We start from the raw sequence: 21,626 nt of genomic DNA on the forward strand, positions 1-21,626 counted from the left end.
ACGGAAGCTTCTCCCCACCTTTTCTGGTCCTGTTTCCTCCCAGGAGATTCCTAGAGCAGTGATTTTCAACCTTTTTTGAGCCACGGCACATTTTTTACATTTACGAAACCCTGAGGCACATTGAGTGGGGTGGGGTGGGGTGGGGCTAAAAAAAGTTTGGACAAAAAAATTCTCTTTTGTTCTATTTCTCTCTCCTCTTTCTCTCCCTACCTCCATCTATGTCTTTCTCTCTCTCTCCTTCCCTCCCTCTTTTTCTCTCTCTCTCTTGCTTTCTTTCTCTCTCTCTTGTTCTCTTTCTCTCTCGCTCGCTCTTTCTCTCTCTTGCTTTCTTTCTCTCTCTCTCTTGCTTTCTTTCTCTCTCTGAGCTTCGCGGCACACCTGACCATGTCTCACGGCACACTAGTGTGCCGCGGCACACTGGTTGAAAAACACTGTCCTAGAGAGGCCCCACGGAGGCTTCTCTCCGCCTTTTCTGGCCCCTTTTCCTCCCAGGAGATTCCTAGAGAGGCCCCACGGAGGCTTCTCCCCACCTTTTCCGGCCCTGTTTCCTCCCAGGAGATTCCTAGAGAGGCCCCACGGAGGCTTCCTCCCACCTTTTCCGGCCCTGTGTCCTCCCAGGAGATTCCTAGAGAGGCCCCACGGAGGCTTCTCCCCGCCTTTTCCGGCCCTGTTTCCTCCCAGGAGATTACTAGAGAGGCCCCACGGAGGCTTCCCCCTGCCTTTTCCGGCCCTGTGTCCTCCCAGGAGATTCCTAGAGAGGCCCCACGGAGGCTTCTGCCCGCCTTTTCTGGCCCTGTTTCCTCCCAGGAGATTCCTAGAGAGGCCCCACGGAGGCTTCTCCCCGCTTTTTCCGGTTACAGTTTCGTAGGCTTGGGCGTGTAAGTGGAAAATGGTTCTTGAGAAGAGGAAAATCTTGAACACCCAATTCTTAGCTAGAAAAGTTCGTAGGTAGGTAGAGGTGCCACTGTATTTTGTTTTACAGCAAGCACTAAGCAAACTAACAGAGTTCCAGCTAGGCTTCCAATTCAATTGCCAGCACTTCAGTGTGTCAAGAAATGCTTTAAAAACTGGATTTACACTGAATGTGCTTGAAAGAGGCATCAGAATAAGAAATTGAAAGTACCACCACTTCCTCCTCGAGCTGACTTGAAACAGATCCAGTTCTCAACTGATTTCCTCATTTATTTGGGCCTCCATCTGATGATTTATGTGATGTGTTTACGCATAGGATTTCTCCTCTTCTCTGTCTGTCTTGTGTTTTCCCTTTGTGGATTTTGCTACTGCTAGTTACCGTGCCAGCACCAACTTTTATGGCAGGGTAATCAACTTCCTGACCTTTGATAAGAGGACAAGGGCAGGTAATTATTACTGGACGGAGCAGACTTTTTTCCACTGCCTGCAGAAAGAGCCTGGCAACCCTTTCATCAGAATAACCGGCCGGGCTGTCTATTATTATGTCCACAATGGATCCTTGGTTCTCCTCTGAGCAGGGAGACCACACAGCTTGCCTTCACCCAGGTAGGCAGTTGGGCCTCCTATTCAAAAGGAGTCTGGTTTTTGGATTTTTTTTTGATGTGGTTCTGGTTGTTTTTAATGCTATAGAGCAGTGTTTCCCAACCTTGGCAACTTGAGGATATTTGGACTTCAACTCCCAGAATTCCCCAGCCAGCAAATGCTTTTTTTATTTTAGAAACATAGAAACACAGAAGACTGATGGCAGAAAAAGACCTCATGGTCCATCTAGTCTGCCCTTATACGATTTCCTGTATTTTATCTTACAATGGATATATGTTTATCCCAGGCATGTTTAAATTCAGTTACTGTGGATTTACCAACCACGTCTGCTGGAAGTTTGTTCCAAGGATCTACTACTCTTTCAGTAAAATAATATTTTCTCATGTTGCCTTTGATCATTCCCCCAACTAACTTCAGATTGTGTGCCCTTGTTCTTGTGTTCATTTTCCTATTAAAAACACTTCCCTCCTGAACCTTATTTAACCCTTCAACATATTTAAATGTTTCGATCATGTCCCCCCTTTTCCTTCTGTCCTATTTTAATTTTAATTTAGAATTTTAAGAATTGCTAATACAGTGTTCCCTCGATTTTCACGGGTTCGAACTTCACGAATAGCCTATACCACGGTTTTTCAAAAAATATTAATTAAAAAAATACTTCATGGGTTTTTTTCCTATACCACGGTTTTTCCCACCTGATGATGTCATACATCATCACCGAACTAATAGTTTTTGCAAATAAATAACAAATAATAATAATAATTGTTAATAAATAATTATCTTTATAAATATCAGGATCACTAAGTGTCTTCATCAATAGTGAGTACCAGTAATAATGCAATTTATTTTCTGTTGTCTTTTTGACAGTACAGTGTTCCCTCAATTTTCACGGGGGATGCGTTCTGAGACCACCTGCGAAAGTCAAATTTCTGCGAAGTAGAGATGCGTAAATGGTTGTTAAGGGAATGGGAAATGGTAATTTAGGGGTTTAAAGTGTTAAGGGATGGTTTGGGATACTGTCCATAGCCAAAAATGGTGTATTTACTTCCGCATCTCTACTTCGCGGAAATTCGACTTTCGCGGGCGGTCTCGGAACGCATTCCCCGCGGAAATCGAGGGAACACTGTAATATATAAAATTAACAGAAAATTTTATACGGGAAGAGAGATAAGACCCTCCATGGAGCGAGTCATGAGAAAAGAAAAGTTTGTACATGATTGATTTTAAGCATTGTTGTTGTGTTTATATTGTTTTATGTCATGGTGGAGAAAAATTTAAAAAATTATACCGATAAAAAAAAGCATGAATCACCCATGAGGCAATCATGAAGCCCACCCTTGCATTGAATTGACCAATAGGATCCTGTATTCTCTAATATCCAATGAGATGTAACTTGATGACTAATGGATGATAATAAAAGGGGGTGCCAGGCTTTGTCGAAAATAAGAAGTGCCTTCCCCACAAGATGCCATGCTGCTAAGGCCTGTAATTTATATATTTCTTTCTTAATTTGTAAACCTTTTATGTTTTTATCACTCCTTACTTTTATCAATAAAGCTTCTAGAGTTAAAATAAATAATAATGGAGAAATAGGGCAACCTTGTCTAACTCCTTTTTGTATCACAAACTTTTCTGTTTGGTCACTATTAAGGATAATTTTGGCTGTTTGAGTGGAATATATATAGCATCAATTATATTAAAAAAATTAGTTCCAAAATTTATTTGATTAAGTTGTAATTTCATGAAGGACCAATCAACATTATCAAATGCTTTTTTTGCGTCTAAAAATATTAACACCATTTGTTTTCCTGGGTGTTGTTCATAATATTCTAATGTATCTATAATTGTCCTCATGTTATTTTTAATCTGTCTATCTGGTAAAAATCCGTTTTGGTCTTCATGTATTATTCCAGTCATAATATTTTTTAATCTGTGGGCATATATTGAAAGAAAAATTTTATAATCCATGTTCAATAATGAAAGTATTTGAGGCTTTGGGGCAGGCATTATGGTAGAAATGAGAAGTCCACCCATCCACAGATGGGATAAACATAGCGACAAGATCTGACACACAATAGAAGGGCCCAGGAAGGAGTCCATAGACCAGTGATGGCAAACCTATGGCACGTGTGCCACAAGTGGCACGGGGAACCATATTTGAGGGCAAGCGAAGCATCGCCTTATGTCAGCTGAAGAATCCATGTGCATCCTGGCCAGCTGTTTTACAGCTGGTTTTGCTGTCCCCAGGCTTCAGGAAAGCCTCCTGAAGCCTGGCAACGGCAAAAAACGAGCCAACAGGACCAATCGGAAGTTAGTTTCTGGTTGGGTCATTTTTCACTTTCCCCCAGCTTTCAGGAGGGTTTCTTGAACTCTGGGGACAGCGAAAAACAGCCCAACGGGCCTAACAGAAGTCTAGAGGCTTCAGTGAGGCCTGAGCGTATGCATAGAGGGGGCAGAGCAGGGGTTGTGTGCATGTGTGAGGGGAAGGGCACTGCATTACGGGTGTGGGAACACGTGCTCACACTATAATTCCAGCAACCAATTAGGTCACACAGAGTTGGCCTTCTCCGGGTCCCGTCGACTAAACAATGTCGTCTGGTGGGTTCCAGGGGAAGAGCCTTCTCTGTGGTGGCCCCGACTCTCTGGAACCAGAGAGGGGCGGCATATAAATCCAATAAATCTAATCTAATCTAATCCCCTTGGAGATTAGAACTGCCCCCACCCTCCTTGCCTTTCGTAAACTCCTTAAAACCCACCTTTGCCACCAGGCATGGGGGAATTGAGACGTCTCCCCCAGGCCTATACAATTTATGCATGGTATGTTTGTATGTATATCTGCTTAATAATGGGGTTTTTTAAATGTTTTTAAATTATTAGATTTGTCATGAATTGTTTTATGAGCCGCCCCGAGTCTACGGAGAGGGGTGGCATACAAATCTAATAAGTAAGTAAGTAAGTAAGTAAGTAAGTAAGTAAGTAAGTAAGTAAGTAAGTAAGTAAGTAAGTAAGTAAGTAAACAAACAAACAAACAAATTAATAAACTAATAAACTAAACTAATAAACTAAACTAATAAACTAAACTAATAAACTAAACTAATAAACTAAACTAATAAACTAAACTAATAAACTAATAAACTAATAAACTAATAAACTAATAAACTAATAAACTAATAAACTAATAAACTAATAAACTAATAAACTAATAAACTAATAAACTAATAAACTAATAAACTAATAAACTAATAAACTAATAAACTAATAAACTAACAAACTAATAAATTAATAAATTAATAAATCAATAAATTAATAAATTGATAAATTAATTCACATGTGCACCCTTTGGGCACCTGAGCCAAAAAAACGGTTCACCGTCACTGCTATAGGCAGTTGGGCAGACACCGGAAGAGATTTGATCAGCTGCATCCATAATCCCACCCAGCTGTGGTGTTATATTGACTTATTTATATAAATTTTTCGAACATAGGTGCCGCTGACACCAGAAACAATTCCCAAGTCAGAAAGGGTGGCGGGGGAACGGATGGACTGGTTTTACCCATGTTAAGTTGCCCCTTCTGGGATTGTTTAAATACAATATTTCCACAGATCCTACCTTCGTGGGTGCGTCCACCACAGCTCCTTGGTTGACCAGCACCTCTGCCACGTTGACTCTGTCCTCCTGGGCTGCCAAGTGCAGTGGAGTCAGGCCACTCTGAAAATCACATGCAGCAAATCAGTTTTGGGTAGAAGGATCTTTAGCAGATAAACAGAGTTGGAAGGGACCTTGTAGGTCATCTAGCCCAAGCAGGAGACCCTACACCATTTCTGACAGATGTCAATCCAGTCTATTCTTGAAAGTTTCCACTGATGAAGCTCCCACAACTTCTGAAGGCAAGCTGTTCCATTTGTTGATTACTCTATCTATCTATCTATCTATCTATCTATCTATCTATCTATCTATCTATCTATCTATCTATCTATCTCTATCTATGTATCTATCTATCTATCTATCTACCTACCTACCTACCTATCTATCTTTCTTTCTTTCTATTCTATATCTATCTATCTGTTGTGGTTCAGCCTGAGTCAGATCAAAGACCAGCTGCGTCTCTGCTGGCTCCATGCCCGGGGAAGGCTGAGAGCAGAGAGTAGAGTTCTTGGCAGTCAGACAAGGGAGATTACAGTCAGGAAAGTTTGACCAATGAAAAAAACCCTGCAAAGACTTAGGGCTTGGAAAACATTATTTGCAGAGAGTAACAATGAAAGAGCCTGAAATGTAAGAGCTGGGAACATCGTTAGCAGCTAGTTAGGGCTGGGAGGGGAAAAAAGCTACATTCAGAGTATAAGACGCACCCAAATTATCAGTCTCTTTTAGGGAGGAAAAAAGTGCATCTTTTTTTTAAAAAAAAAATGATTTTATTACAGTTTAAAATTTAAAAGGAATATAGCCATACAAACAATAACAACAAAGAAAGAAAAACCCAGAAAAAAGCAAAAAGAAAAATGAATACACACACATAACAGTATAAATACATTTTCTAAAACAATGTTACATCAAACACCCTCCTTGTATTCTTTTGTTTTGTTGTTTTGGCAAATACAATCGGTTTTTTAAAAAAAGTCATTTCAGTTATTAGATTCTCCATTTCTACATATCTATTATTCCTACCACCTTATCTCAATCATCCATACAAAAATTTATATAATTAAAGGAATCAAATTCAGTGTGTAATTTGATTTTTTTTTTTGTTATTTTAATATTCTTAAATTTCTGGATACAGTGTTCCCTCGATTTTCACGGAGGATGCGTTCCGAGACTGCCCGCGAAAGTCGAATTTCCGCGAAGTAGAGATGTGGAAGTAAATACACTGTTTTTGGCTATGAACAGTATCACAAGCCTTCCCTTAACACTTTAAACCCCTAAAGTGCAATTTCTCATTCCCTTAGCAACCATTTAGATTATTACTCACCATGTTTATTTATTAAAGTTTATTTTAAAAAATGTTTATTAAAGGCGGACAATGACGTATGATGTCATCGGGTGGTATAGGGGAAAAAACAGCAAAGTATTTTTTAATTAATATTTTTGAAAAACCGTGGTATAGCCGTTTCGCGAAGTTCAAACCCGCGAAAATCGAGGGACCACTGTATATAGAAACATAGAAACAGAAGTCTGACGGCAGAAAAAGACCTCATGGTCCATCTAGTCTGCCCTTATACTATTTTCTGTATTTTATCTTAGGATGGATATATGTTTATCCCAGGCATGTTTAAATTCAGTTACTGTGGATTTATCTACCACGTCTGCTGGAAGTTTGTTCCAAGGATCTACTACTCTTTCAGTAAAATAATATTTTCTCATGTTGCTTTTGATCTTTCCCCCAACTAACTTCAGATTGTGTCCCCTTGTTCTTGTGTTCACTTTCCTATTAAAAACACTTCCCTCCTGGACCATATTTAAACCTTTAACATATTTAAATGTTTCGATCATGTCCCCCCTTTTCCTTCTGTCCTCCAGACTATACAGATTAAGTTCATTAAGTCTTTCCTGATACGTTTTATGCTTAAGACCTTCCACCATTCTTGTAGCCCGTCTTTGGACCCGTTCAATTTTGTCAATATCTTTTTGTAGGTGAGGTCTCCAGAACTGAACACAGTATTCCAAATGTGGTCTCACCAGCACTCTATATAGCGGGATCATAATCTCCCTCTTCCTGCTTGTTATACCTCTAGCTATGCAGCCAAGTAATTCATACATTGTTGCAATATAAAAGGTGCATCTTATACCCCCAAAAATATGGTATTCCACATCCTTGTATGGAGTATAGAGTGAATGTTGTGCAAAACTCAAGGCCACGGGACAATATTCCCTGTGGACTATGGGGTTATGGTGAATAATGGGAGGCAGCACAACTGAGCCCAGGCCATTGGAGAGCAGGGAATCTCCATCGCCCCACATACCTTGTTGCTGAGATTCACGTTGGCATGTCTGGTGAGGAGCAAGGAGACCATGTCCATATGACCCTCCTGGGAAGCCAGATGTACGGGAGCAATGCCTTGTCTGGTCACCGCATTGGCATCAGCACCGTATTCCAGCAACGTGGTGGCTATGTCCATCTGGTTCTTCTTGGCAGTGATGTGCAGCGGAGTGTAGCCGTTCTGTCAAGGCAAACTCTCTTTGGTTATGGGCCCTTTCGTTGAATAGGAGAGGAGCTATTGCTGGCATTTGCTGGTGAGGATGTCTAAACCTTTAGCCACATACTTTCTCTTGCATAGTCCATGGGAAAAGGTTTATTTTTCCTTTTTTCCCTTTTTTCCAGGAAATTATGCAACCTCCCTCCCTTTCTACCCCCACAAGTAATATTTCTTTTCTGTTCTGGCCTGCTTGTTGATTTCTAAGACAACCCTGATTATTTATTTGTACCCTATGACGGGGTAGGCAAAGTTGGCTCTTCTATGACTTGTGGACTTCAGCTCCCAGAATTCCTGAGCCAATCATGCTAGCTCAGGAATTCTGGGAGTTGAAGTCCACATGCCAAATTTGCCTACTCCTGTGCTATGACAATCGTTAAGTGTTGTACCTCGTGATTCTTGACAAATGTATCTTTTATTTGGGTACACTGAGAGCTTACGCACCAAAGACAAATTCCTTGTAGGTCCAATCACACTTGACCAATAAAGAATTCTATTCTATTCTATTCTATTCTACTCTACCCTACCCTACCCTACTTATGCTTAGAACTACGTCACCTAAAACATGATCTAAGTATTGCCCACAAGATCATATGCTGCAATGTTCTACCTGTCAATGACTACTTCAGCTTCAATCGCAACAACACAAGAGCACGCAACAGATTCAAACTTAATATTAACCGCTCCAAACTTGACTGTAAAAAATATGACTTCAGCAACCGAGTTGTTGAAGCGTGGAACTCATTACCTGACTCAGTAGTGCCAACCCCTAACCCACGACATTTTTCCCTTAGACTATCCACGATTGACCTCTCCAGGTTCCTTAGAGGTCAGTAAGGGGCGTGCATAAGTGCACCAGTGTGCCTTCTGTCCCCTGTTCAATTGTCTCTCCTTTATCTCATATATCTTTTCTTCCTTTCAAATATGTTCACCTATACTTTTATATCTTTTATTTTATTCTTTTCTTTACTTATATTATTACATATCTTTCTCTTCAATGTGTATTATGTATTGGACAAAATAGATAGATAGATAGATAGATAGATAGATAGATAGATAGATAGATAGATAGATAGATAGATAGATAGATAGATAAATTCTATTTATCATGTTGTCTTAAAATGCCTTTGTTGGTTTTCCTTATACTTTCAGCTAAAAAAACATCGCTAAGAAAAGAAGGATCAGTTTTAATTAAGAAATATTCTTTGGGGGCCCAACCTCATTCTTCCGTTTCTCCACTTGTAACCAAACCAATCTGAAGACTGGAAGCAATTCCATTAATGTATATGAAACTAGCAAGAGTGTCTGTAGCACCGCAAATGGAGACCCTGGTTGGGGACTGGGAGGTGAAAAGAACCATCGGAGATATTAGAAGGTCTCAAAGCAGAACCTTGGACATGGTGATAGTGATGTCACAAGACAACATCCAGTGACACAGTGGGCGCATTCTCTTCTCCCTCTCCCATCTAGGGAAATTGTGGAACTAAGATATGGATGTTGCCTGGATTGTATCCTGGAGATCACGGTCTGTCCAAATACAGACAGATGTGGCCATTTCCTCATCTCTGCAGAAATTAGAGTTTATTTATTTTATTTTATTTATTCTTTGTCCAATATACAATACATATGGAAGAGAATAGACATTAAGTAATATATATAAAGATAGAAAGTAAAAAAGAAGAGAATATATATGATATAAGAGATATGGAGAGAATATATATTATATATATATATATATAACGGATTGGATACTGTAGCCTAGAGCAGTGATTTTCAACCTTTTTTGAGCCGCGGCACATTTTTTACATTTACAAAATCCTGGGGCACACCACCAACCAAAATGACACAAATTAAATAAATAAATAAATAAATAAATAAATACATACATACATACATACATACATACATACATACATACATAACCCCCTCGTATATACAATCCCATGTAACATCCCCTTATAAATACAGTCAATCATCAATCATCCCTACTCAAATTTATATCTCATTTCTGGGTACTTCTCCTGTCTTTCCCCCTTTTCTCTCTCATGTTTGTCATTTCTCTCTCTTCCTCCCTTTTTCCCTCATTCCTTTTCCCTCTCACTTCTCCTCTTTTTCCATCCCTGTCTCTCTCCCCCCCTTATGTGTGTGTGTGTATACACACTGGAACCATTTCCAAAACCAGTTGAGGGCTGGGTTTTTTTCTCTTTTATTCTTTTCAAAAAGAGGTGTGGGCTGGGGGGCATTTCTTATTATTTGGGTGCTTTTTACCATATGCTTCAAGAATCACCCCCCTCTCTCTCTTTTGTTTCTCTCTCCTCTCATTCTCTACCTCAATCATTTCTCCTTTTTTCTCCCCTTTTTGTTCTCATTTCTCTCTCCTTTCCTCTCCCTATCTGTCTCTCTTGCTTTCTTTCTCTCTCTCTTGCTATCTCTTTTTCTCTTATTTTCTCTCTCTCTCTCTCTTGTTCTCTCTTATTTTCTTTCTCTCTCTCTTGTTCTTTCTCTCTCTCTCTTTCTCTCTCCCTCCCTCTTTCTCTCTTTTTCTCACTTTCTCTCTTGTTTTCTCTCTCTCTCTTGCTTTCTCTCTCTCTCTTGTTTTCTTTCTCACACTCTTTCTCTCTCTTGTTCTCTCTCTTGCTATTTCTTTCTCTCTCCCCTTTCTCTCTCTCTCTTTCTCTCTATCTTGCTGTCTGTTGCTGTCACTCACTCTCGTTCTCTCTCCGTTCTTCTCAGCGAAGGCCAGCGAAGGTGATATTCAATGTCGGGAGCGCGTGGGCGGTTGCGCCTGCTCCCTACCCCCCTGCTAGCCGCTCGGAATATTCAAAATAAGAAAAGCCTTCACCGGCGAAGGTTTTTCTTATTTTGAATATTCCGAGCGGCGAGCAGGGGGGTAGGGAGCGTGCGCAACCGCCCGCGCGCTCCCGACATTGAATATTACCTTCGCTGGCCTCCACTGAGAACGGAGAGAGAACGAGAGTTGGGCCATTTTTTGTCTCCTGCGTTCCGGGTGCGGGAGGAGCCATGCCGAAAGGCAGGAGACAGCGGAGGAGGAGAGGGGGCGGGCGGGGGGCAGCGCCGAAAGGCCGAGGGGGCCGGAGGCACCGTGGGGAGGCAGGGGAGGCCGCGGCTCCCTTCCCTTCTGCTGCCGGCGCCTCCCCGCCCCCCCCCGCGGGCTGGCAGGGAGATGAGGAGCGCGCTTTTGGGGAAGCGACGGTGCTTTGGGGAAGCGACGAGAAGCCATGGGCGTGAGGGGGCCGACTTTCAAAGCAACCTTTGCCGGCCTCCCGTGGGAGGGTGCCAATAGCGGCGGCAGCGGTGGGGGGGCAATAGCGGGGGGGCGAACCACCTCGCGGCACACCTGACCATGTCTCGCGGCACACTAGTGTGCCGCGGCACACTGGTTGAAAAACACTGGCCTAGAGGATAATTCCTTTCCCAAATATGCCCATGTTACACCAACACTCCGCAGTCTGCATTGGTTGCCGATCAGTTTTCGGTCACAATTCAAAGTGTTGGTTATGACCTATAAAGCCCTTCATGGCACCGGACCAGATTACCTCAGGGACCGCCTTCTGCTGCATGAATCCCAGCGACCAGTTAGGTCCCACAGAGTGGATCTTCTCTGGGTCCCGTCAACTAAGCAATGTCGCCTGGCGGGACCCAGGGGAAGAGCCTTCTCTGTGGTGGCCCCAGCCCTCTGGAACCAACTCCCCCCAGAGATTAGAACTGCCCCCACCCTCCTTGCCTTTCGTAAACAACTTAAAACCCACCTCTGCCGCCAGGCATGGGGGAATTGAGATCCTCTTTCCCCCTAGGCCTTTACAATTCTATGCATGGTATGTATGTATGTATGTATGTTTGGTTTTTATATTAATTGATTTTTAATCAGCAATACCAAATTACTATTGTACACTGTTTTATTGTCGCTGTTAGCCGCCCCGAGTCTCTGGAGAGGGGCGGCATACAAATCCAATCAATCAATCAATCAATCAATCAATCAATCAATCAATCAATCAATAAATAAATAAATAAATAAATAAATAAATAAATAAATAAATAAATAAATAAATTCTCTGCCTTACAAGGCAAAGGTTGCAGGTTCAAGTCCCAGTGGGTATGGCTAGCTGATGAGGCCAAAATAAGGCCGAAATAGATCTATCCTAGTCTCCCTTAATTTTCAAATTCAGCAAAAAACAACAACATGTGACATATATATATGTGTGTGTGTGTGTGTGTGTGTGTGTGACATGTTTTTTTATATATATTTGTTTTCATAGATTTTCACGGGTATATGTATGTAGATTGTTCTGAGTTCGGGTTTTGCCCCGTGTAATATTTTATGCGACGTTTCGGTGAAATCACATTCACCATCATCAGGCTGAAGTTTTAAGCTTCGTGCTGCTGTAAATATGGAATGTTTGCATATATATATATGGAGAGAATATATATGATATATGAGATAAGGAAAGACAATTGGACAGGGGACGATAGGCACATCAGTGCACTTATATACGCCCCTTACTGGCCTCTTAGGAACCTGGAGAGGTCAATCGTGGAGAGTCTAAGGGAGAAATGCTGGGGGTTGGGAGTTGACACCATTGAGTCCGGTAATGAGTTCCACGCTTCGACAACTTGATTGTTAAAGTCATATTTTTTACAGTCAAGTTTGGAGCGGTTAATATTAAGTTTGAATCTGTTGTGTGCTCTTGTGTTGTTGCGGTTGAAGCTGAAGTAGTCGTTGACCGGAAGGATGTTGCAGCATATGATCTTGTGGGCAATACTTAAATCGTGTTTCAGGTGCCGTAGTTCTAGGCTTTCAAGGCCCAGGATTGTTAGTCTATTTTCGTAGGGTATTCTGTTTCGAGTGGAGGAGTGAAGGGCTCTTCTGGTGAAATATCTTTGGACGTTTTCGAGAGTGTTGATGTCTGAGATGTGGTATGGGTTCCAGACAAATGTTTGGGAAAAACTTAACCACCCTACTAGAAAGTAGGATTTGTAAAGGGGAGGGGTGGTAAGGGGGGTGGTCTACAAAGGGGAAAAGAGGATAATATTGGGGGGGGAATATAAACCTTTTAAAAATGCATCATTTTAATAAGAAGCAGAAATATGTCCCTGGATTTTAACCCCACTCTGGGTCTCCTCATCTCAAGGGAGGATTGAACAATTGCCAAGCAAAAGTCCACAACTTCATTTATAGATCGCTCGGGCAGCTGCATTAAAAATAAACACAGAGGCAAGTCAATAAGTCACATCCTGTCTCTTTTTAACTGTGGTGATGCATGAGCTGGCTAGAAAACAGAGTAACAGACAGCTCAACTACGATCGTCTCTGTTCAGGAACTTTCTGATTCCAACCAAGCCCTAGTTGAAGAAGAAAGACAGATTAAGAAGCTGGGATGCGGTCACTGCATGGTCTAGGCCAGGCCCCCCCAAACTTTTTACACAGGGGGGCAGTTTACTGTCCTTCAGACTGTTGGAGGGTTGGACTATAAAAAAAACCTATGAACAAATCCCTATGCCCACTGCACAAATCTTATTTAAAGTAAAAAACAAAATGGGAACAAATACAATATTTAAAATAAAGAAGTAATTAAATAATTAAGTAATAAAGTAATTTATACTTCTTTATTAACAAGTAAATTTAAACTTAAATCAACAAACTCCCTCCATTTCTCCTTCCTTCCTTCCCTCCCTCCCTCATCTCCATTTCTCTCTTCCCACTCTCTTTTCTTCCTTCTCTCTCATTTGTTTCATTTTCATCTCCCTCGTTTCCTCTCCCTCATTTTCTCATTTTTCTCTTTTCTCTCTCTCACTCTTTCCATCTATCCCCCTTTCTCTCTTCCTCTCTATCTCTCCCTCTTTCTCTCTCTCTTTCTTTCTCTGTCCCTCTCTCTCTTTCTCTCTCTTTCTTTCTCTCACTCATTCTCTTTCTCTCTCCCTCTTTGTATCTCTCCCTCTTTCTCTCTCTCCCTCTCTCTCTATCTCCCTCCTATCCTCCCCGCCCCTTGCCTCTGTACCGCCTCCTCACTCAGCAGCAGACCGTGGTGAATTGACAGGAGATTTGGGAGCTTATTATATCTATTGATAAAATCTCGTGGGCTGCCGCGGGCCGGATAAATTGCCTCAGCGGGCCGCATCCGCCCCCCGGGCCGTAGTTTGGGGACCGCTGGTCTAGGCACAAATTACTGGAGAAAATTTCTCCAGGAAATAGAGATATAAACGGCTCTTCCTATTTGCAGAAGCTGATTTTGGCTGTTAGTTATACGGACTGGTGCCTATTAGAGTTGATCTGCATTTTTGCAATGTTGCTTTCAAAGAGGAGTGAAAAAGGGAAGATTTGACAGGGGGTAGGGGGAATGACAGACCTCCCACTCCCCAGTCGATAAAGACAACTGGAACAGGAGAAATATTTCCTTTCCAGAGAAAATATCCGAAGAAAACCCTTAGCTGATGAGTGAACAGACAGAAAGGCTCTTCCGTGACTGAAGCTCGGCTGAGCTCGGTTTTGTGACTTGCAGAAAACTTTTGCAAAAAAATTGCCTGTAGGCAGCTGCACAGCCTTTGGATCAAAGGTGAAGGAATCAAAAAACTAAACCTACAATTTCTGGTTTTCTCTCAAAGTCTGTCATTTTGACATTTGGGCTTTAGAGCAACATTGGCTGAGGAAGAAGAAAAAAGTGCCTGCTCTACAAAAAAGGATTTTCAGCATCAAACTAAGGCAGAGGTCTTCAAACGTGAAGACTTGTGGACTTCAACTCCCAGAATTCTACAAGCCAGCTATGCTGTCTTGGAGAATTCTGGGAGTTGAAGTCTACAGGTCTTCAAATTGCCAAGCCTGGGGACCCCTGAACTAAAGCAGTATCCTGACTCCTTGAAGATGTATTATTTCTTATGATCGCACTCAGTGATAAAGCTTTGAAGCTCTGGCCTAATTTAGAAAAGGACCATCTGTTGTGGTTAGCTCTGGCCCTGCTCCTGCCCCAAGGACTGTGGATGTGGGGGAGATATCCACATGCTGCAGGCCTGTTTTGCGCCCCCCCCCCCAGTGGAATCTGCTGATGAAGGCTCCTCTGACCAAGAAGACATGAGTGACAGGGAGGAGGAGAGTGTGGCAGACAGCTCAGAAGGAGATCAATTATCTAGCTCCTCCTTGGATTCAGAACAAGAGTTAATGATAAAGCCACACATGAGGAGAGCGATGCATAGGCAACAACAACTGAGAGATTATTATCAAAGAAAATGAGGCCACCTGTGGTTGGGTGGGGCTGTGGTAATTAGTGAGGCTGCTATAAATAGCAGCCTGTGGGTTTGGCCATTGTGGAGGATTATCTGATCCTTGTGTTTCGTGACTGCTTTACTGACTTTGACCTTTTGTGTGCTGATTTTTCCCCGCTTGGAAACTAAACCAGAGCAAAGTGTGTGTCACTTTGTGAAAGAAGAAGGACTGTGAATTGCCTCACAGCTGCAAGCTAAGTATCACAGAACTGATAAGGGACTTGTACAAATTACCAGTTTGTTTGGAGACCAGTGCTCTTCGCTATACCAAAAGAGGGCTTGGTTTAAGTGAATTTTTATTATAAAGAACATTGTTTTGAATTTTCAAACGTGTGTGTGTCTGAAATTTGTACCTGTGAATTTTTGGGAGGATTCTACCAGAGAGCCCGACAGAACAGTATCCATCTAAAGCATTTCACCGTTCAGTGGGAAGCAATCCTAAAGAAGCCCCTTGATGCAAGTTTTTAATTATCTGACCAAACTCTTAAAACAGGCCTTTGTGATGAGGAAAGCCCTGTGGCCCAAAATGAGGAGTGCACTAATGACCCTAACCCCGAATGGACCATATAGTGGCTGCTTTGCCTTACAGCTTTATGCCAATATTTATAAAATAACTTGTATTTTTCGAGGCAGTTTAGGGAGATAGAGACATACCTGTGGATGGTAGATTACATGGCAAAGTTACCCACAAATTTGCTTTGGGCATAAACCCCCTGAACATTGTGCCATAGGTCACCCCTTGATTTGCAGGCTTCAAGATTATTGATAGGTTTCTCCTATCCCATCTTATCGCAGCCCACTCTAAACTCACAGCTGATGTGTAACATTTTCTCACTCCGGTCACATGGATTTGAGTCAGCAAGCGGGAGCCTAGGGCCTTATCAAAGTACAGTGATACCTCGTCTTACGAACTTAATTGGTTCCGGGACGAGGTTTGTAAGGTGAAAAGTTTGAAAGACGAAACAATGTTTCCCATAGGAATCAATGGAAAAAGCGATTAATGCGTGCAAGCCAGCCGAAGCCCCTGTTTATGCGCTGCTGGGATTCCCCTGAGGCTCCCCTCCATGGGAAACCCCACCTCCGGACTTCCGTGTTTTTGTGATGCTGCAGGGGAATCCTAGCAGCGCAAAAACGTATGCTTCGCTGGCAACGAAAGTCCGGAGGCGGGCATTCCAGTGGCGGTGGCTTGGGTTTATAAGGTGAAAATAGTTTGGAAGAAGGGGCAAAAAAATATTAAACCCCGGGTTTGTATCTAGAAAAGTTTGTATGACGAGGGGTTTGTAATACGAGGTATCACTGTATTTGAGTCTGGTGTCCATTCAGAAATGATTAAGTTCCCCACCGAAACATCACTCCATTGAGCAATTAGGGGACTTGTGCCTTTCACCTTCCCTTTTAAGTGAGCCATGGTTAGCACAGCAGTACCCAGAGGAGGAAAGGAAAGCAATTCATCCATCACCTTTGCAAACTCCCCCAAGTCTGTTCCATTAAGGCAAAAAAGTCTTTCCCAAGTGTTTCTTCTTCTGTCTGAAGAGTCTAAGTGAATCTACCACAATATGGGTCCCCAAAACATGGCAACTTTAAGGCTCGTGGACTTCAACTCCCAGAATTCCTCAGGCAGAGAATTTTGGGAGATGAAGTCGACAAGTCTTTAAGTTGCCAGGTTTGAAGACCTCTGCCTTAGTTTGATGCTTCCTAGCAGCACTGCATTGTAACCATCTTGGCCCTCTATTGCTGAACACCTTATCTGTCTTCTGATAAACAGGGAGGTTCTTCTACAGAGGACCCCCCAAGAGAATGTGAGCATTGCCCAAGTCAACTGTAGCAGGGGTCTCCAACCTTGGCAACCTTTAAAATTTGTGGACTTCCACTCCCAGAATTCCTCAGCCAGAATTCCTCAGCAAATCTGGCTGAGGAATTCTGGGAGTTGAAGTCCACAAGCCTTAAAAGTTGCCATGTTGGAAGACTTCTGTACCACGGGAATTTTAGGAGCGATTCAAAGAATACAACATTTTGTATTAACTGTTTGGATGAAGATCAGAATTCTACATCCGCTTCTCTAGAAGTGAATATTAGTGGTCCTCTCTGAGGAACACATCCAGGATTGCACTGAAAAACAGAGCACTGGGGGTTGGGCTTGAAGCTAACGGCCATGTCCTGATTGTTACCTCGTGCAAAGAAATCCATTTCTGCCTTTGCCAAGTTTCCACTGAATGCAAACATGTTGCTGCCGTTTTCCACTGCGACCTTTCCAATCTCTAATCAATCTGCACACAGTCGAGTTGCCACACAGATACTGATGGGAGTGATAAACAATCATGCAAGGGTCTTACCTGGTTTTTCTGCTTAACTTTTCCTTCCCTTTGACCTCAAGAAACCATAGGGAAAAAGTAGCCCATTCAAGTGGATCATTTGCCCCATGCAGAAGGGGAAAAAAGCTGGGTAGTCCTGAAGCTATGGGACTTTGTGTTGCCTATACTGTACAGTGATACCTCATCTTACAAACGCCTCGTCATACAAACTTTTTGAGATACAAACCTGGGGTTTAATATTTTTTCCCCTCTTCTTACAAACTATTTTCACCTTACAAACCCACCGCTGCCGCTGGGATGCCCTGCCTCCGGACTTCCATTGCTGGTGAAGCACCCGTTTTTGCGCTGCTGAGGTTCCCCTCCATGGGAAACCACACCTCCAGAGTTCCACGTTTTTGTGATGCTGCAGGGGAATCCCAGCAGGGGAATCCCAGCAGCACAAAAATGGATGCCTCGCTGGCAACGGAAGTCCGGAGGTGGGGTTTCCCAGCGAAGGGAGCCTCAGTGAAATCCCAGCATCGCAAAAACACAGTGGTCCGGAGGTGGGGTTTTGAGGACTTCAGTGTTTTTGCGATGCTGTCATTTCACTGATGCTCCCTTCGCTGGGAAACCCCATCTCCGGACTTCTGTTGCCAGCAAAGCGCTCGTTTTTACAACGCTGGGATTATTCCCCTGCTGGGATTTCCTTGCAGCATCGCAAAAACACAGAAGTCCGGAGGTGGGGTTTGCCATGGAGGGGAGCTTCAGGGGAATCCCAGCAGCGCAAAAGCAGGCGCATTGGCTGGCAAAAGGGGTGAATTTTGGGCTTGCACGCATTAATCGCTTTTCCATTAATTCCTATGGGAAACATTGTTTCGTCTTACAAACGTTTCACTTTAAGAACCTCGTCCCGGAACCAATTAAGTTTGTAAGACAAGGTATCACTGTACAGTGGTACCTCATGATATGAACTTAATTGGTTCCAGGAGGAGGTTCGTAAGGTGAAAAGTTCGTAAGATGAAACAATGTTTCCCAGAGGAATCAATGTAAAAGCAAATAATGCGTGCAAATCCTTCAGGAAAATCCCAAACTTTAGAAGGGAGGCGAACAGAGGGCAGGGAGGAGCAGCTAAAGGGGGCGGGTGGAAGAAGCAAGGCTAGGCTAAAGGGTGAGTGGGAAGGAAGAAAGGCAAGGGGGGCGCCCCTCCCTTTTCTTTCTTCAAAAGACACTCTTTCAGTGCCTGCAAGCACGCTGTTCTCCTACTTTTGTTAATGCAAAGTCTTTCCCCCTCCAAGCCGCCCCTCCCTTTTCTTTCTTCAAAAGACACCCTTTCAGTGCCTCTGCAAGCATGCTGTTCTCCTACTTTTGTTAATGCAAAGTCTTTCCCCCTCCAAGCCGCCCCTCCCTTTTCTTTCTTCAAAAGACACCCTTTCAGTGCCTGCAAGCACGCTGTTCTCCTACTTTTGTTAATGCAAAGTCTTTCCCCCTCCAAGCTGCCCCTCCCTTTTCTTTCTTCAAAAGACACCCTTTCAGTGCCTCTGCAAGCACGCTGTTCTCCTACTTTTGTTAATGCAAAGTCTTTCCCCCTCCAAGCCGCCCCTCCCTTTTCTTTCTTCAAAAAAAGGGGGGAAAAGAAACCCCTTCATCCCAGCAGTAGGGTTCGTAAAGTGAAAATAGTTCGGAAGAAGAGGCAAAAAAATCTTAAACACCGGGTTCGTATCTTGAAAAGTTCGTTAGAAGAGGCGTTCGTAAGATGAGGTACCACTGTACAATATTTCATCATTGCTCCTTCTTTACAAAGGATGAGTCAATGCTACTATTTATGCAACACATTTAACCAGGCATGATCTAGCCAAAGGGCTCCTGCCGGTATCTTAACTTGGTCTGACTTCAACTTTTCTTCTTTAGTGCATTATACAAATCCACTTTGCCAATGGTTCTATACATTATGGGAACCATAAAGTTAATGCATTCAGCATGTTGTGTGAATGCAGCCAAAGTCCTTTAAAAACAGATATATCCTTGATGCTGCGTGAAAAAAAACTGAAGGAACTATGTACTTCCTGTTCCTCACCTTCATGGATGTCTCTAAAACTGATGCAAGAAATATGCATATATTACTGTTTACGCAGAATCCTACATTACCTAGGGCAGGAGTAGGCAAAGTTGGCTCTTCTTTGACATAGAAACATAGAAGACTGACGGCAGAAAAAGACCTCATGATCCATCTAGTCTGCCCTTATACTATTTTCTGTATTATATCTTAGGATGGATATATGTTTATCCCAGGCATGTTTAAATTCAGTGACTGTGGATTTATCTACCACGTCTGCTGGAAGTTTGTTCTAAGGATCTACTACTCTTTCAGTAAAATAATATTTTCTCATGTTGCTTTTGATCTTTCCCCCAACTAACTTCAGATTGTGTCCCCTTGTTCTTGTGTTCACTTTCCTATTAAAAACACTTCCCTCCTGGACCTTATTTAAACCTTTAAACATATTTAAATGTTTCGATCATGTCCCCCCTTTTCCTTCTGTCCTCCAGACTATACAGATTGAATTCATGAAGTCTTTCCTGATACGTTTTATGCTTAAGACCTTCCACCATTTTTGTAGCCCGTCTTTGGACCCGTTCAATTTTGTCAATATCTTTTTGTAGGTGAGGTCTCCAGAACTGAACACAGTATTCCAAATGTGGTCTCACCAGCATTCTATATAGCGGGATCATAATCTCCCTCTTCCTGCTTGTTATACCTCTAGCTATGCAGCCAAGCATCCTACTTGCTTTCCCTACCGCCCGACCGCACTGCTCACCCATTTTGAGACTGTCTGAAATCACTACCCCTAAATCCTTTTCTTCTGAAGTTTTTGCTAACACAGAACTGCCAATACAATACTCAGATTGAGGATTCCTTTTCCCCAAGTGCATTATTTTACATTTGGAAACATGTGGACTTCAACTCTCAGAATTTCTGAGCTAGCATGATTGGAGTTGAAGTCCACAAGTCATAGAAGAGCCAACTTTGCCTACCCCCAACCTAGAGTGACCTCTGATTGACCACCTTGTGTTAATCATCCCTTAGGTTTTTCTACTGACTTATGACATTCTCTCTTTCTCTTTCTCTCTCTCTCTTCCTCTCTCCCACCCTCCCTCCCTCTGCCATTCCTGTAAACCACAAAGATTAAATCTTGTGTGCTTTGCAAACAGCCATGACAAAGTAATCACTCCATCCAATCCATAGATCCCTGAGACCATAAAATCACCATAACTATCTAAATCTGTATAATGCTTAAACATAATAAAGTCCTCTATGTTTTGACACTCCAAAGCTTTCCAGATGTCCCTTCAGAGGACAAATTGGGAGACTTACTTGGATTGTGTACTGCTGCTGCAAGTTAACGATAACACTACAGATTTAATTTACACTTCCATAATCATTAATTATAATTATAAGCGCAAGTACAAACAGAGGTTCCATAGGAGTTCCTGGGCTGGAGAAAAGACTGCAGGTTTTGACCCTTTGCCAAATCCTCCTCTACCAACTCCATGCCTTTCTTAGTGTGGATGATCAAGACAAAGGTCACCCACCATCTAACCTAGGAGATGCCCAACCTTGGAAACTTTAACTCCTGTGAACTTTGACTCCCAGAATTCCGCAGCCAGTCATTCTGAATTCTAAGTGTTGTGGGCCACAAGTCTTAAAAGTTGCCAAGGTTGAACATCCCTGATCTAATTCATCTCCTGCACTGGATCATCTTTTACAGGTCCCCCAGGGCTTCCAAAGGAAAGATGGAACATGTGTCTGGATCTTCACCCCCACTCGGTGGCTTTGGTACCTTTGCAGAAGCGTGAGGAGAGGCTCCTTGGTCCAAAAGAAGAAGTGCCACTTTCTGATTATCGTAATGTGCCGCAACATGCAGTGGAGTTAAACCACTCTAAAAACACATGCAGAACAAACAGGCATGGTTAGAAACCCACTTTAACAGAAACCCTTGAAGAAATTGTGCTAAATTAGGCTTGATGACGTTTACGATGGTATTAACTGAGGTTTTGAAATGATCAATGACAACACAGGAGACAACACAAAAAACACGGACTTGTATGGGAATGCTCTTCACACCTTTTTTAAGATGTCAAAGTTTGCCTACCTGAATAACTATCCTCCCTGATCTCTTACAAACTATGGATAAGAAATGTTGATTCATTCAAGAAGCACTGACATGCTTCTTAAGATATTTGGGGTCCCCCCCCAGTTTAATATTATAGCCCTCACTGGACTTTTAGTCTTTTAACTGTTTAAATATCCTGTTCCAACTGGTGTTCCGTAAGGTCATCCCTCCTGAGAAATCCTCTACCC

At 42.5% G+C, this 21,626-nt stretch overlaps 1 protein-coding gene across 2 annotated transcripts in view; it reads right to left on the bottom strand.

Moving 5' to 3' along the window:
- ANK3 (ankyrin 3) overlaps positions 1-21,626 on the bottom strand; it is a 460,069-nt gene that overhangs the window by 137,682 nt on the left and 300,761 nt on the right. For both annotated transcript variants that reach the window (XM_070752072.1, XM_070752071.1), the window contains 3 exons: positions 21,106-21,204; positions 7,474-7,671; positions 5,126-5,224 (listed from right to left, as the gene is read on the bottom strand). In XM_070752072.1, the coding sequence (XP_070608173.1) occupies positions 5,126-5,224; positions 7,474-7,671; positions 21,106-21,204 (396 nt within the window). The remainder of the gene's footprint in view (positions 1-5,125; positions 5,225-7,473; positions 7,672-21,105; positions 21,205-21,626) is intronic.

This window comes from Erythrolamprus reginae, chromosome 5 (genome assembly GCF_031021105.1).
Source record: "Erythrolamprus reginae isolate rEryReg1 chromosome 5, rEryReg1.hap1, whole genome shotgun sequence".
NCBI lineage: Eukaryota > Metazoa > Chordata > Lepidosauria > Squamata > Dipsadidae > Erythrolamprus > Erythrolamprus reginae.